Below are 13996 nucleotides of genomic sequence, written 5' to 3'. Positions count from 1 at the left end.
CCTTGAAAGTCTCATGAAGATCCTTGAGTAACTTTATAACCATAGTTTTGAACTCTGTATCAAGTAGATTGATTGCTTCCATTTCTTTCATTTGTGACATGTTTCTTTGTCTCTGCATTTTGGCTGCTTCCCTGTATTTGTTTCTATGTATTAGGTAGAGCTGCTATGTCTCCTGGAATTGGAAGAGTGGCCTTGTGTAGTAAGTGTCCTGTGGGGCCCAGTGACTCAACCTCCCTAATCACCTGAGCTGGGCACTCTAGGTATGCCATATGCCCCTGTGTGGGCTGTGTGCACAGTTTTGTAGTTGGGCCTTGGTTGCTGTTGGCATCTCTGGGAGGAATTTATCTCCAGGCCATTTGGCTGTGAGGATAAGCTGTGACTACAGTCGGAGAACTGCTGTGTAGGAGGTGAAGCCCAGCTGTGAAGTAAGGCAGTCTGGTGCTAGTACTGGGTCTTGGGACTTTTATTGGTAGGTTGGGGCTCATTGTCACCAGTGCAGCTTGTTTGAGAGATTTTAGTAAAGTCTGAAGTCTGAGCCAGGACAGGCTATACATATGGAAAAGTTGTTGCAAACAGCTTGGGTGGGGCTGCAAATTGGATTGGGCAAATTCTCAGTGAGTCCTCTAGGTGGGGCAAACAGTGTGCTCTAGGCTGACTGAGGCTCAGATATGGATGCCAGTCAACCCTACAACAGGGGAGCTCCTAGCACAAAAACAATGACCCTTGCAAGCCCTCCCGGTTGGGAGAAAGCTGCCCCTGAGTTCCTGCTCTGATGCCAGGCAGTCCAGTTCCTACTTGTAAGTGTCTGAGTCCCCCAACTGGTGCTTGAGCTCAGAAATCTTGAGTCTGAGTTTGTGCACCAGCTTTTTAAAAGGAACAGCTGGGGCTCCAGCAGCCTCCATGTCTCTCAGCCCCAATTCCTGCTGGTTTTTACAGCCCATAGTTACCAGGACTTCTCTTCCCAGCTCTGGAATCCTGGGATGAGGGTCTGGTGTGGGGCTGGGACTCCTTGTTCCACATGGGCAGCCTCTATAGAGACGATCTCCCTCCCAATTAAAAAAGTGGCACATGTGGGAGTCAGACCAGCCCATTCTTTACCTCCACCCCTCCTACCAGTTACAATGTGCTTTCTTTATTTTTCTAGTTGTAGGATTTCCATTAAGCCAGCTTTAAGGCAGTTCTGAATGATGGTTGTTCTGTATTTTAGCTGTACTTTTGATGTGGTTATAGGAGTTGGTGAGTGCAGGTAAAGTTTACCTACAACACCATCTTGGTTCTTCAAAAGCACACTTTAATTTGGCCTGAGATATGGTTTCTCCCCTAACTCCCCAATTAATAGAAATATGAGTAGATGAGCTAAAACTCAGGCTAGCTATGCAAAATATTATATAAATGAGAAAGATTGGTTGATGTATGAGGATCAGTTAGAAGCAAATGCTCAATAGTGGTGGGGATGATTTCAATAGAAGGACACAATTTGTTTGGCAGAAGTGTGTGTAGGAGAAAAAAAAATCAACCATATCAGAGTACCTCTGTCACCATGAGGATAACTAAATGCTACCCTGACTTTTTAGAAAGTACTCTGGTTTCTGCTCTTAACCTTTAGAATATTGGGTTGGACCAAGATGGTGTTTACCACTGATAATGTACTTCCTCCCTAGAAGACTTGACTGAACCAAATAATCACTTTAGCAATAAATAACATGTTTACCTGAACTAATGAAGTTTTCAGAAGATGCCTTTTCCTTCTTTGGCAAGGCAACCTGACAGATTCCTGGAATCTCTGGCAAGGAAATCTGATAGGTTCCTGGGCCTCCAATCTGGGCTCCTGTTGACACCCAGCCTGGAGAATGAGAAGAATGTTGTTCACATGGGTTTGGCTATCTTTTACTGTAGGTTGTGTGTGTGTGTGTGTGTGTGTGTGTGTGTGTGTGTGTGTGTGGTGTAGGGGTAGGACATTTGGCAATTGACCTTGAATTATTTGGCTTTGCTTCATCTCTGATGATTATTCATCTATGTAGAACCTAAAAGAGAAAATTCTCTGATCATTTACCTTGGCTGCATTGAAAATATTTTTATGTTGCTACCTATGGAGACCCTAAAGTCAGCAGTATCTCTCTCAACAGATGGGACTGTCAGCGTTTTCCAAACCCCTGCTGCTTATTTAACACAAAATTCATGTCCCAGTGACAAAAATATGTTAAGTAAGCAAATAGCAACCCACCCTTCCCCTCCCCTCAACCATACATACCAAACAGCATTTTGGAGGCAGGTTGTTGTCCTGGTTTCATAAGCAGATGATGACACAGTGATGGGAAGAGAAGCTGGCTTTTCTGATCTGGGTCCTCCTTGGAAAAAATAATACCCTCTTTAATAAGAGGTCTGTGGAAGAGCTCAATTTCTGCACTTTTCAGCCCATATGGACCATGTTTTTTAGTGTTATAATCTTCTAATGTTCTCTAAGCAAACCATTTTCCTTTCTTCCCTTCCTCTTCCACCAAACCAATCGACCCTCCTTTAGTCTCTTTCTCCTCTTTGATCTTTTTCTGGTCCTTTCCCTATCTATTCCATAGAATTCCAAAGGAAGCTTAGGTGTCTCTCTGTAGCTGATGATATTGCCCTCAGGGTCAGTGCAGGCAGCCTGGTTTGATATGATGAAGGCTGTTAAGGCCACCTCTCTAGGTGGCTCCAAGACAGACATGTCTGCATATCTGCCCTGCCCCCCTGCTCTGGGTGGTGAGATTGAGCATAATATACTGGTTCCCATTGCAGGTCCTATTCCATCCTTGGGGTAAATCCTTATTTTATTTGGCCTACCTATGTTTAGAGCAGTGTCTCTCAATTTCCCTGGTTATTGGACTATAGTAGATGAAATAACAGATGTCAATATTATTTTATTTGAATTCTACCTGAAACACCACCCAACATCCTGATTCCTTGAGTTCCTAGATTTTGAATATAAATTTTATAGGAATACAATATCCTCTCACATCCTTAAACTGTTTGTTTATATTCTCAAGAAACATTTATCTATATCCATTCTTTAAGTATCTCAAAGCTCCCAGCTATTCTACAATTCTTATCCCCTCCATCACCCTCTCCTCCACCAAACTAATATTTGTGGCTTCTTACCACTGATCTTGAGTCACAAGCATACCTTCTTTTGGAGTATCAGCTCTCAGCCCTTGATATTGGCAACACTTGCATCAAATCAAAACTTCAAATATCTGAAAATTCCATTACATTTACTCTGTCCTGGTCAGTTTTAGAGTGTTAGTGGACATTATGTGCTTGTCATTTCTCTGCTTCCCTGTCTTTTCCTCAAACCTTTCAGGGGCCTATAATTCCATCAGATGATTCTCTAAAAGGGCAGATGTGAGAAACAAAAAAGACAGACTTCTCTCTCTCTCTCTCTCTCTCTCTCTCTCTCTCTCTCTCTCTCGACTTTAATAAAGGAATTTAAAGTTCATAGCAAAATTGAGGGGAAGGTACATATTTTCTATATGCCCATTGCTCCCACACATGTCTCCCTATTATCAGCATCCTGCACCAGACTGGTACATTTGTTATAACTGATGAACCTACATTAACACCATTATAATCACCTAAAATCCATAATTTACCTTTAAGGTTCACTGTTGGTGTTGTACAATCTATGTATTTAGGCAAATGTATAATGACATGTATCCATCATTATAATATCATGCAGAGTATTTTTACTGCTCTATCAATCTTCTGTGCTCTTCCTATTCATGCCTCCCCACACCTCCTAACTCATGGCAATCACTGATCCTTTTATTGTCTTCATCGTTTTACATTTTTCAGAAAGTCATAATGTTGGCGTACTATAAGTATGCAGCTATTCCAGATTGGCTTCTTTCACTTACTAATATGCATTTATGGTCCCTCCATGTCTTTTCATGACTTGATAGTACATTTTATTTTTGGGGCTCTGAATAATATTTCATTGTCTGGATATGCCACAGTTTACTTATCCATTCACCTACTGAAGGACATCTTGGTTGCTTCCAAGTTTTGGCAATTATGAATAAAGTTTCTATAAACACCTGTGTGCATGTTTTTGTGTGGACATAAGTTTTCAACTCCTCTGGATAAATAAAAAGAAGTGCTATTGCTGGATCATATGTATGAGTATGTTTAGTTTTATAAGACAGTGTCAAATTGTCCTCCAAAGTTGTCTCACTCTCTTTTTATGCATTCACCCCTTCCTCAAAGCAGGACACATTTCTTTAGATTAGTTCTTTCTTATTGTTGGATTCAAACTGGTATTCTGAACATGCCCCAAAACAGAGAGCCTTTCTTTTAGACTCTTCAGACTCTTTCCTTCTCTGATTCGCAACCCTGAACCCAAACCAATGCTAGGCCCCACCAAAAAACATTTGTTTGTGGCTAATTTCTCCCAATAGCTCAGCATGATCCACTAACACCTGGCCAGATACCAAGTGCCTGAAGGGCATAGGACTGGGGCTCTAGGAAACGGGGTCAATTTAAGTAGCAGCCAGTGACAATTTGTTCTCTAAATAACAGAGATGTAATAACAGAAGTTAATGCTGAATCAAAATAGAGTTAAACTTTAAACCAATTTGATTTGCAACTTGGAATAAAAGCAACATGTCTTGATTTAAATGCCAGATCCACTGTTGAGTGATGATTTAATAACTTTTATGAGGAATCTTGTCACAGCAAATTCAACACTGGGGTAGAATGACTCATGATAGGGTGTTAGAAATGATATAGAGGAGTACAAAAAGGAAAATGCTCATCTCAGGACTCATCCAGAATCTTTGCATAAAGCTAATTTGCAATTAGGACCTCTTCTCTCCCCAATCTTTCTCTTCACTGATACTTATGAATGTATGTAGAGATAATCTCCACATGCAATGTCAGCTCACATTCAACCTGAAAGGTAAGGCAGCAGTGAGCCTGGCTATTTATGAAAGGGACCTCAAGTACTCATCTGGTCCTATTGCTCTGTCTCTAGGCAGGCACCTAACTATTTTGTCCTATTTTAAGGGTGATGGAGTGTGTTCAAGTGAGGTTAAGAGGTTTCTCCAAAGATTTCAGTCTCCTGACTTCAGTGCTTCCTCCTCAATAAACGAGGAGACCCTGTGAGGTCTCTTTTCTTGGCCTTCCCCAGCTTCCCTGGGCTAACATACTAGAATGCTTGATGCTGACCATGCTCCAGTTCCAGTGAGCTTCTCAGGTCAGTAAGGAACCACACACAGCTGTTTTTAAGGGAGAAGATTCCATTCTGCTGGGCTAATCATTCAGTCATCAAGATTCAGTTTGGAGATAATTCGAAGTATACATATCTGGTGTTTGCCTAGAAGAGGGTAGCTCAACCTTGAAAATGTTGACATTTTTTGGCTAGATAATTTTTTGTTCTGAAAGGCTGTTGTATGTGTTGTTGAATGTGTTAACAGCATCCCTGGCCTCTGGTTATCTGGTCTCTTCATATAGTACAACTTCCTACAGTCTTTTTTAGGTTAATCTTCGCAAACCATACCTCTAATTCAGTGGTTCTTAATGAAAAGCAATCCACCCTCTCCACCCCTAGGAACATTTGACAATTGCTGTCGATGACATTTTTGGTTTCCACAACTCAGGGGGAGGAACAAGTTGTGAAAATCTAGTGGGTGGAGGCCAGGGTGCTACAATGTGCAGGACAAACCTCCCCACCTTACTCTCATACAACAAAGAATGTTTTGGCCCAAAATGTCAATAGTTACAAGGTTGAGAAACCTCGCTCTATCATATCATCCTCTGATCAGAAATGTTTCATTGTTCCCCACTGCTAGAGGTAAAGATGACAGATTTCATGTCCCCTCACCCCTGGTCTAGATTTAGCTTACTATTTGTCAACAACACCTTTTCTGAAACAATACTGAATTCAGTGCTTTTTCTGAAACATATGTTCTACTTTCTCACTTATATAACTTTGCTCACACACCAACCACTCCTGCTGCCTAGAATGCTCACTTACCACTACTAAAGTAAATTTGAAATGCTATCTCATCTACAAAACCTTGCCTGAGCCTGAATTCTCCCAGCTACAAATACTTTCTCTTTCTCTGGATATCCTTGTGGTATTTTACTCATATGCCTTTTAAAACATTTATCACATTCATAGTAGAAAAAAATTTGAATTACAGGGAGCTTTTAGAAATCTCGCCAGTAAAATTACCTTCACTTAGAAAAAAATGAAAATTGAAAGAAAAATGTGGATTAGTTAAAGGCATCATATTTTCCCATAAAATTTGGACCAATCTTGTGCCCTTGGCTCTACTCTCTTGGCATGGTTGAAATAAATAACCATGGACTTCAAGTCCTGGTATTCAGGTCTCAACTCTGATACTTGTAAGTTGGCAAAATAATTTGCCTTCCTGAGACTCAGTTTCCTCAACTGCAAATGGAAATAATCATGGCTGTTATGAGAATAAAATAAGATGGTATATTCAAAGTGTCTGACACATAGTAGGTACTTAATAAGTATTTGTCAGATGAATAGAAGTATTAGCAGTACTTCAAGGAATAGGATATAGGGATGGATGATAGTTATGGGACTTTATTATAAGGTTACTAGAGGCCCGATGCATGAAAATTTGTGAAAGGAGGGTGTCTCTCAGCCCAGCCTGAACCCTCTCCAATCTGGGACCCCTTGGGGGATGTCCAACTGCTGCTTTAGGCCCAATCCCACAGTCAGACATCCTTCTCATGATCCGGAACTGCTGGCTCCTAACTGCTTGCCTGCTTGCCTGCCTGATTGCCCCTAAAAGCTCCCCTGCTGGCCTGATTGACGCCTAACTGCTCCCATGCTGGCCCAAACCCCCCCACTGCCGTCCCCTGCTGGCCTAGTCTCACCCCCAGCTGCCCTCCCCTTCAGGCCTTATCTTGCCCCCAACTGCCCTCCCCTGCAGGCCTGATTGCCCACAATTGCCTTCTCCTGCTGACCATCTTGTGGTGGCCATCTTGTGATGATGTGGGGTGGCCATCTTGTGGTGACGTGGGGGTGGCCATCTTGTGATGATGTAGGTGTGGCCATATTGGGGCGGCCATCTTGTGGTGACATGAGGTGGCCATCTTGTGATGACATCGCATGATGCCACCGAGGCTTTTATTATATAGGATTGGAGGTAATGTGTGGTAGTTCATTGCTCCTGTTGCCTAATTTTGCAGCCTTCCATAGAAAACACAAGTTCTTCTGTAGGCCACCAGAACAGTATCCAAGCATTCTGTGGAGTAGGTGAGTATGAACAGAAGCTCTCAATCTAGAAATGTAGTTTTCAGAAGGTACATTTTTGTTTCCATTTGCAATGGTAGTGATACAACCTCTTTGTTTCCTCAAGGAGATAACAGGTAGGGTTGTAGGGAGAGGGTTGGATAGAATATATATTCCATTTATTTCTTGGATTTCTCTGTGGAGCAGTCTGGGGATTAGATGCTGTTCAGTGTCCTAATAAAAGTTTCTGTGGGGAAAACTCAGAATGCACTTGGGGTGGCAATGAGAGCAATTGGTATTGACTCCGAGTCGAGTGATACTTGGTTATGAGTTGATTTCAGTAAGGTTTATTGACACCTTTTTAGCTAGCTTTCTACTCTGGAGCTTCCCATTTTGTTGGCTTTCTTCCTGCTTAAGGCTGTGGGGTAATGGCATGCTATGCATTTATTCCTTTTAGTTACAGAAACAAGTCTTTCCCTGGTTCCAGGGTTCACATACCTAATAGAAATATCACTGCTACTTTAATGTGAGTGATGACCTGACAAGCAAGTGAAGAAACAGAAGGAGACCTCTGCTTCATAGTCTAGACTAGATTGGGATCATGGCAGAGTGGAGGAAGTTACCCAACATTGGGCCTACCCCAGCACTGGCTCCTGTCTACTCTGCCATATGAGCACAGGAGATTTTGGTTGTAAGGGAGAAGCTCAGATGAGTCTATTACAAATTGATTTAGGAGCCTCCACTTTAGGTCTTGCAGGTTAAAGATCCTGTAAGAGGAAAATGGCTTTTGGAAGGATTAGGAAACCAGTAGAGGGCAGGGCAACAGATTGAGAGCAGTGAATTGGTCTGGATTCCTGCCTCTACCCCTCTGATTCTGAGGGCATTCCTAGGGTTGTCAACTGAGGCTCACATTCCTGTCTGTATAGTGGATGAAATAAAGCCTTCAGCCTTCCTCCCAAGGAGGGCAGAAATTGAAGGTTTGTCTGTCTCTAGAGCAGTGGTTCTCAACCTTTCTAATGCCGCAACCCTTTAATACAGTTCCTCACATTGTGGTGACCCCCAACCATAAAATTATTTTTGTTGCTACTTCATAACTGTAATTTTGCTACTGTTATGAATCGTAATGTAAATATCTGTGTTTTCCTAAACGAGCAGTTGGACATCCCTCTCAAAATTCAGGACTGCTGGCTCCCAACTGCTCGCCTGCCTGCCTTCCTTATTGCCCCTAACCGCTTCTACCTGCCAGCCTGATAATCCCCTAATCACTCCCCTGCCAGCCTGATTGATGCCTAACTGCCCTCCCCTGCAGGCCTGGTCACCCCTAACTGCCCTCCCCTGCAGACCTGGACCCCCTAACTGCTCTCCCCTGCAGGCCTGGGTCCCCCCCAACTGCCATTCCCTGCAGGCCCAGTCGCCCCCAACTTTCCTCCTCTGCTGGCCTGGTCACCCCTAACTGCCCTCTCCTGCAGGCTTCATCATCCCCAACTGCCCTCCCTTGCAGGCCTGGTCCCTCCCAACTGCCCTTCCCTGCTGGCCTGATCACTCACAACTGCCCTCCCTTTCAGACCTGGTCCCTCTCAACTGCCCTCTCCTGCTGGCTATCTTGTGGTGGCCATCTTGTGTCCACATGGAGTCAGTCATCTTTGACTACATGGGGGCAGCCATCTTGTGTTGGAGTGACAGTCAATTTGCATATTACTCTTTTATTAGATAGGATAGAGGCCTGGTGCATGAGTGGGGGCCAGCTGGTTTGCCCTGAAGGGTGTCCCGGATCAGGGTGGGGGTTCCATTGGGTGAGGGGCCTGTGGTGGTTTGCAGGCTGGCCACACCCCCAGTGACCCAAGCAGAGGCCCTGGTATCTGGGATTTATTTATCTTCTATAATTGAAACTTTTTAGCCTTGAGTGGAGGCCAAGGCAGGCCAGGGAAGGCCGAAAGCTTGGCTTCCTCCATCGCCGGGGCAACTCAAGCCTCCTGCTCTCTCCAGCTCCATGGCTGCCTCCATTTTTGTTGGGATTTATTTATCTTCTATAATTGAAAGTTTGTAACCTTGAGTGGAAGCCTGGGCTGTCCAGGGCAGGTGGAAAGCTTGGCTTCCTCCATTGCCAGGGAAACCCAAGCCTCCTGTTCTCTCAGTGGCTGCAGCCATCTTGGTTGGGTTAATTTTCATACTCGCTCCTGATTGGCTGGTGGGCGTGACTTGCGGGTATAGCGAAGGTATGGTCAATTTGCATATTACTCTTTTATTAGATAGGATATGCTGATGGTCACTTGGGCTGTATTTTTTAGTTTACTCTTCCCAGAGTTACATCATTATTATTCATGTTGAAGTCACTTTGTAGATAGTTAGATTTCTTTCTTTAAGAAGGCTCCTCTTTCAAATTCAACCCCTCTCTCTTAAAATTGCATTGTTTCCATAGCTATTGCAGTCTGGCTTTTACCATGATTTTGGGTGGGGCCATGGAACATCAAGAAGTTACATGACTATCTGAGTCCATAGGTAAAATGCTATTTCCTCTGAAGAACTAGGATTTGATACTTGCCATAGGTGGGGATAAGTGGTGCACTTATTCATTTTAAGTACAGAAGAAAAGATACACAGTGACAATGAGGTCCTGTGATAAAGGAATTTGACTTAGGGAGGTCAGGGAAAGCTTCACTAAGGAATGAATGATTGACCTGAGCTCCAAAATCTGGTTAAACATTGACTAAGCAAATATAATGGAGGGAAGTGTGTGTGAACACTTGCACATAAAGTAAGCAGAATGTGCATAGGCCTTATGATGAGAAGGGCCATAGCACATTCCAGAAACACATATTATACAACTATAGCTGGTTTTTAACTTTAATTCAAAATTTAAGCCATAGTTTGGGGTGTTGATGGTTAAAAATGCAAGCATACTACCCAGCTGTAGTGGCTCAGTGGTTGAGCATCGACCTATGAACCAGGAGGTCATGGTTTGATTCTAGGTCAGGGCACATGCCTGGGTTGCTGGCTCTATCCCTAGTGGGAGGTGTGCAGGAGATAGCCTATCCATGATTCTCTCTCATCATATATGTTTATATTTCTCTCTTCCTCTCTGAAATCAATAAAAATGTAAGTATACCCCTTTGAAGTATTGTTAGGCTAAATCACACATACTGAGTGCCCACTGTTGAGAGAGCATGGGAGGCATTATCAAGAAAGAAACAAATACATATGCACTGTTGAGCTAACAATCTGGTAGAAGGTAAAGGGCAGATGAAAAATATGATATATAAATCTTCCTCCTAATGTTTTACCCAACATATACATAAAGGGTATATAGACAAATTCCTGGAGGACTACTTGCTTGATGGGATTGGAGCCCACTGGAATTAATCAGGGAAGGCTTCCTGGAGGTGCTAAGTCCTACATAGTGGTCAGAGGATGATATGAACTGGTGGATAAAAAAAGAAGATATTTCTGGCGGGAGAGACAGCATGAATGATGACTTTGTGTAGAAAGTCTATTTTGAGGTGGGAAATTTGAGATAAATTAGCGTGGCCTGACTGGAAAAGCAAAACAACCTAACTTGGGGCCATCTTAGACTCTGTATATGACATGGCAACCAGTCAATTAAAAGAAAAATTAAGGTTCACTGGGCACCAAGTAAGCATAAATAATTGCTTATTAAACAGTAAATTGTTACAAAGATCAGTTTTGACATCCCCAACTGACTGTAGTCAGTACTAGGTTTTTCCAAGACTGTGAGGCAGGTGAAGGTTACTGTCTACCTCTTTTCTCAGGACTTCTATGCAATATTCTAACACTGGGCATACATCCAAATTTCTGGAGTTCTGTTTGCTTAAGCACTTGATTTTTTACATTTAATTGTTACTCTGATCCCTGGTAAAATAATAGCTCTCTTTTCTTTGGGCATCATCATTTTCTGAGGGAAAATTCTCTGAGGAAAATTATCTGACACACACACACACACACACACACACACACACACACACACACACACTTAAAATGAAAGAATATACCTCTGATAGAGTTTCAGGTGGTAGGGTAGAGTTTTTGAGCAGATGACCTTTTGTATTTCCCTTAAAACTGAAACTATCCACTTAGTAGCTTGGCGTTGATTCCAGTGTATATTTCGTTTCTGGATGTTGAAAGGCTAGGTTGGGATAGACAAAGAGTAAGTGTCAAGATAATACGATTTTACCTGTCAAATCTCCTAATGATGCAGGATATTTTTCTTTGAAAACAGTCCATGAACTACAGTATATCAGTGTGGTAAAAAGTGTGGTGTTAGAATCAAGATGAACCAGGGTTTATATTTTTGACTCTATGACTTTCAAGCTTTGTTGTTTTTCACTATTAACCTATGCCTTGATTGCTTCGCATTGTATAAAAAAACAAAGATAATAAGAGTATCTATCTCATACAGTTATTGTAATGATCAAGGAGATGTATGTCTAAGGACCTTAGACTTGTTCTTGATATTTTATCATTGTTTTATTATCATTGTCATCAGTGTCACCACCACTTTCACCATCCACATCACTCCTAGATTCCTACTGTAACAGAATAACATTATAACCTCTTGCTAAAGCAAATACCAGCCACTAGCAAAGGAGGAAAAGAGGACACAGGAATCCCAGTTGCAGTCACTGCTTCCTACTCTTACACTAATCCTCATGTCTCTGTCCCTGTTTCTACAGGTACCTGTAGGCTTGGTTGGGCCTATTACTGTGCTGGAGGTGGAGCAGCTGCAGCCATGTTGATCTGTACCTGGCTCTCTTGCTTTGCTGGAAGAAACCCCAAACCTGTTATGTTGGTGGAAAGCATCATGAGGAACACAAATTCTTATGCCATGGAGCTTGACTACTGCCTCAAGCCTTGAGCTTTGGAAGAAGATTGGAGAGGGTGGAAAAGAGGAGGGAAGGGAGCTTTGAAAACAGGTAGTAAGGCTAGACCAGTTGCCACCCACCTATCAGCAGTGTAGCCTAGAGTTGCATGCTTTTAATTCATTTTCACTTTCCCTTAAGGCAGTGGGTCAGTGACTACTTACAAAATTCATCAAGAAATATGATTTTCTCAAATGTTTACCTAGCTGGTGAGTACCCACTAGCCCCCAAATCCCAAAATACCCCTTTATAAACAATAAGGAGAAGATCCTCACTTGAAATGTAACTGCACAAGGCTAGGTAAGAACACTTAAGAAGGGAGGGACAAGGAGATGGACAGGGCTGGTACCTGCCATTCCATTCTTATGGCCCTCCCCTTAGTATTTATTGTTATCTATAAAATGCCACTGATTAAATATTTGAGACTTTCTCAGGACTGTACCTTGACTCTTCCTCTTTTATCCGGCCTCTTTTCCTTTTCTTTTGTAGGAAAGCTTGTGGTGAGGGTGATTCTCAATAAGGAAAATATTAACCAAGGATACTTACTTATAGTATAAGATCCCTTCCTCATTATGCTTTAGAATATTCATAAGAGTTCATTTTGTGTTTTGGCTTGGTGACTGGCATTAAAATATAGTGGCAAGTATTCTCTAGTTCTTTATAGATTCAGAAATGGTGTTCATTAAATGTTCTGAGCATATAATAGCATTTGTTGTGCACTCAATAAACATGATTTTACAATGATGATGTCAAGACTGTTTCTGCTGACTCCTTATTGAAATTTCTATCAGAGTTCATTTTTATTGACTAGGAAATCCACAGTATTCATTCCTACCATGATATAAGTTTCTCTGCCTATTTCAAAGACTGCTCATCAAATGATTTCCCCTCCATCTGGGGTGAGTTAGACATAAAAGAACACAGCCTTGATATCACCAAGGTCTGATGTATTTTTAGGCCTGGCCGCCATCCCAAATGTGCTCAAGGCTGATGAATGGTATAGAAGAACTTGTCACTCAGGGACAGAATTTCTCTCTCCTCCACACCCAACTACTTCAGGCTAGCTCTACTGTTCTATAACTACAGCTTTATGGATTAGGCAGGGCCTATGACTCAAAAGGCCAGCTCATCTGTTTTTATTTTTAATTACTCCAGAGTGTTGGGGTACAAGAAACCCTGTTGTTACAGTCTATTGAAGTCAGGTTCCTTTGGCACAAAGCATGACAGAGAAGGGCAGAGAAAGGACCTTGGGGGCATGAGGGACAAAATGGAAAATAACAGCTCAGTGAGTGTTCTTAGCTTCTGATGCTACCAATCCCTTACCCATTGCTTCCCAGGAAGTCAATGCTTTGCTGCTCTCTATGGCCCAGATACCTAAACACACTTTGAAGTAGTTGCACCCTAGAGAAGAAACTGTTCAAGAAAGGATTAATTTAAAGAGCCATTTTAAATGACAGTCAGTTTGTATAAGGTCCTAGACAGTTAGAATGTTTCATCTCCTTTTCCACAGAAAGGGGTAGAATTTAAAAATGTTTTTTTCTGTCAAGAAACTGGGACTCTAGGGGCTTACATTCAAAGAGGGACCCAGTCCCTTGTTCAGTTTGAATTTAAATTCCTTCCTGCCTGTGTCTGATTTTTTTCTTGCTAGGCCTTGTATTTTGCATAGATGTTTGATTAGCCTGCTTTTTGTTTGTTTGTTTTTTCATATGGTCTAGAGCAGGTTCTTCAAATCTAAGCTTACCTGGTCTGGCTTCTGTTGATCAGAGGAAGGAGAGACCATAGGTCATTTAGAGGGCTGAACAAATGAAGTGAGGACCTAAGAGACTGGTTTGTCCTATGCCTGGCTGGTTGTCATGCTCCCTGCGTGTACACAAATAGAATG

General features: G+C 42.3%; 1 protein-coding gene across 1 annotated transcript in view; it reads left to right on the top strand.

Annotated features, from left to right (window-relative positions):
- LHFPL1 (LHFPL tetraspan subfamily member 1) overlaps window positions 1–12110 on the top strand; it is a 76384-nt gene extending 64274 nt beyond the window's left edge. The window contains exon 3 of the mRNA XM_054717079.1: window positions 11929–12110. Within this exon, the coding sequence (XP_054573054.1) occupies window positions 11929–12110 (182 nt within the window). The remainder of the gene's footprint in view (window positions 1–11928) is intronic.
- The last annotated feature ends 1886 nt before the right edge of the window (window positions 12111–13996 follow it).

The sequence above is a fragment of the Eptesicus fuscus genome, chromosome 1 (assembly GCF_027574615.1).
Source record: "Eptesicus fuscus isolate TK198812 chromosome 1, DD_ASM_mEF_20220401, whole genome shotgun sequence".
Taxonomy (NCBI): Eukaryota; Metazoa; Chordata; class Mammalia; order Chiroptera; family Vespertilionidae; genus Eptesicus; species Eptesicus fuscus.
This window is presented reverse-complemented; position numbering and strand designations above follow the sequence as displayed.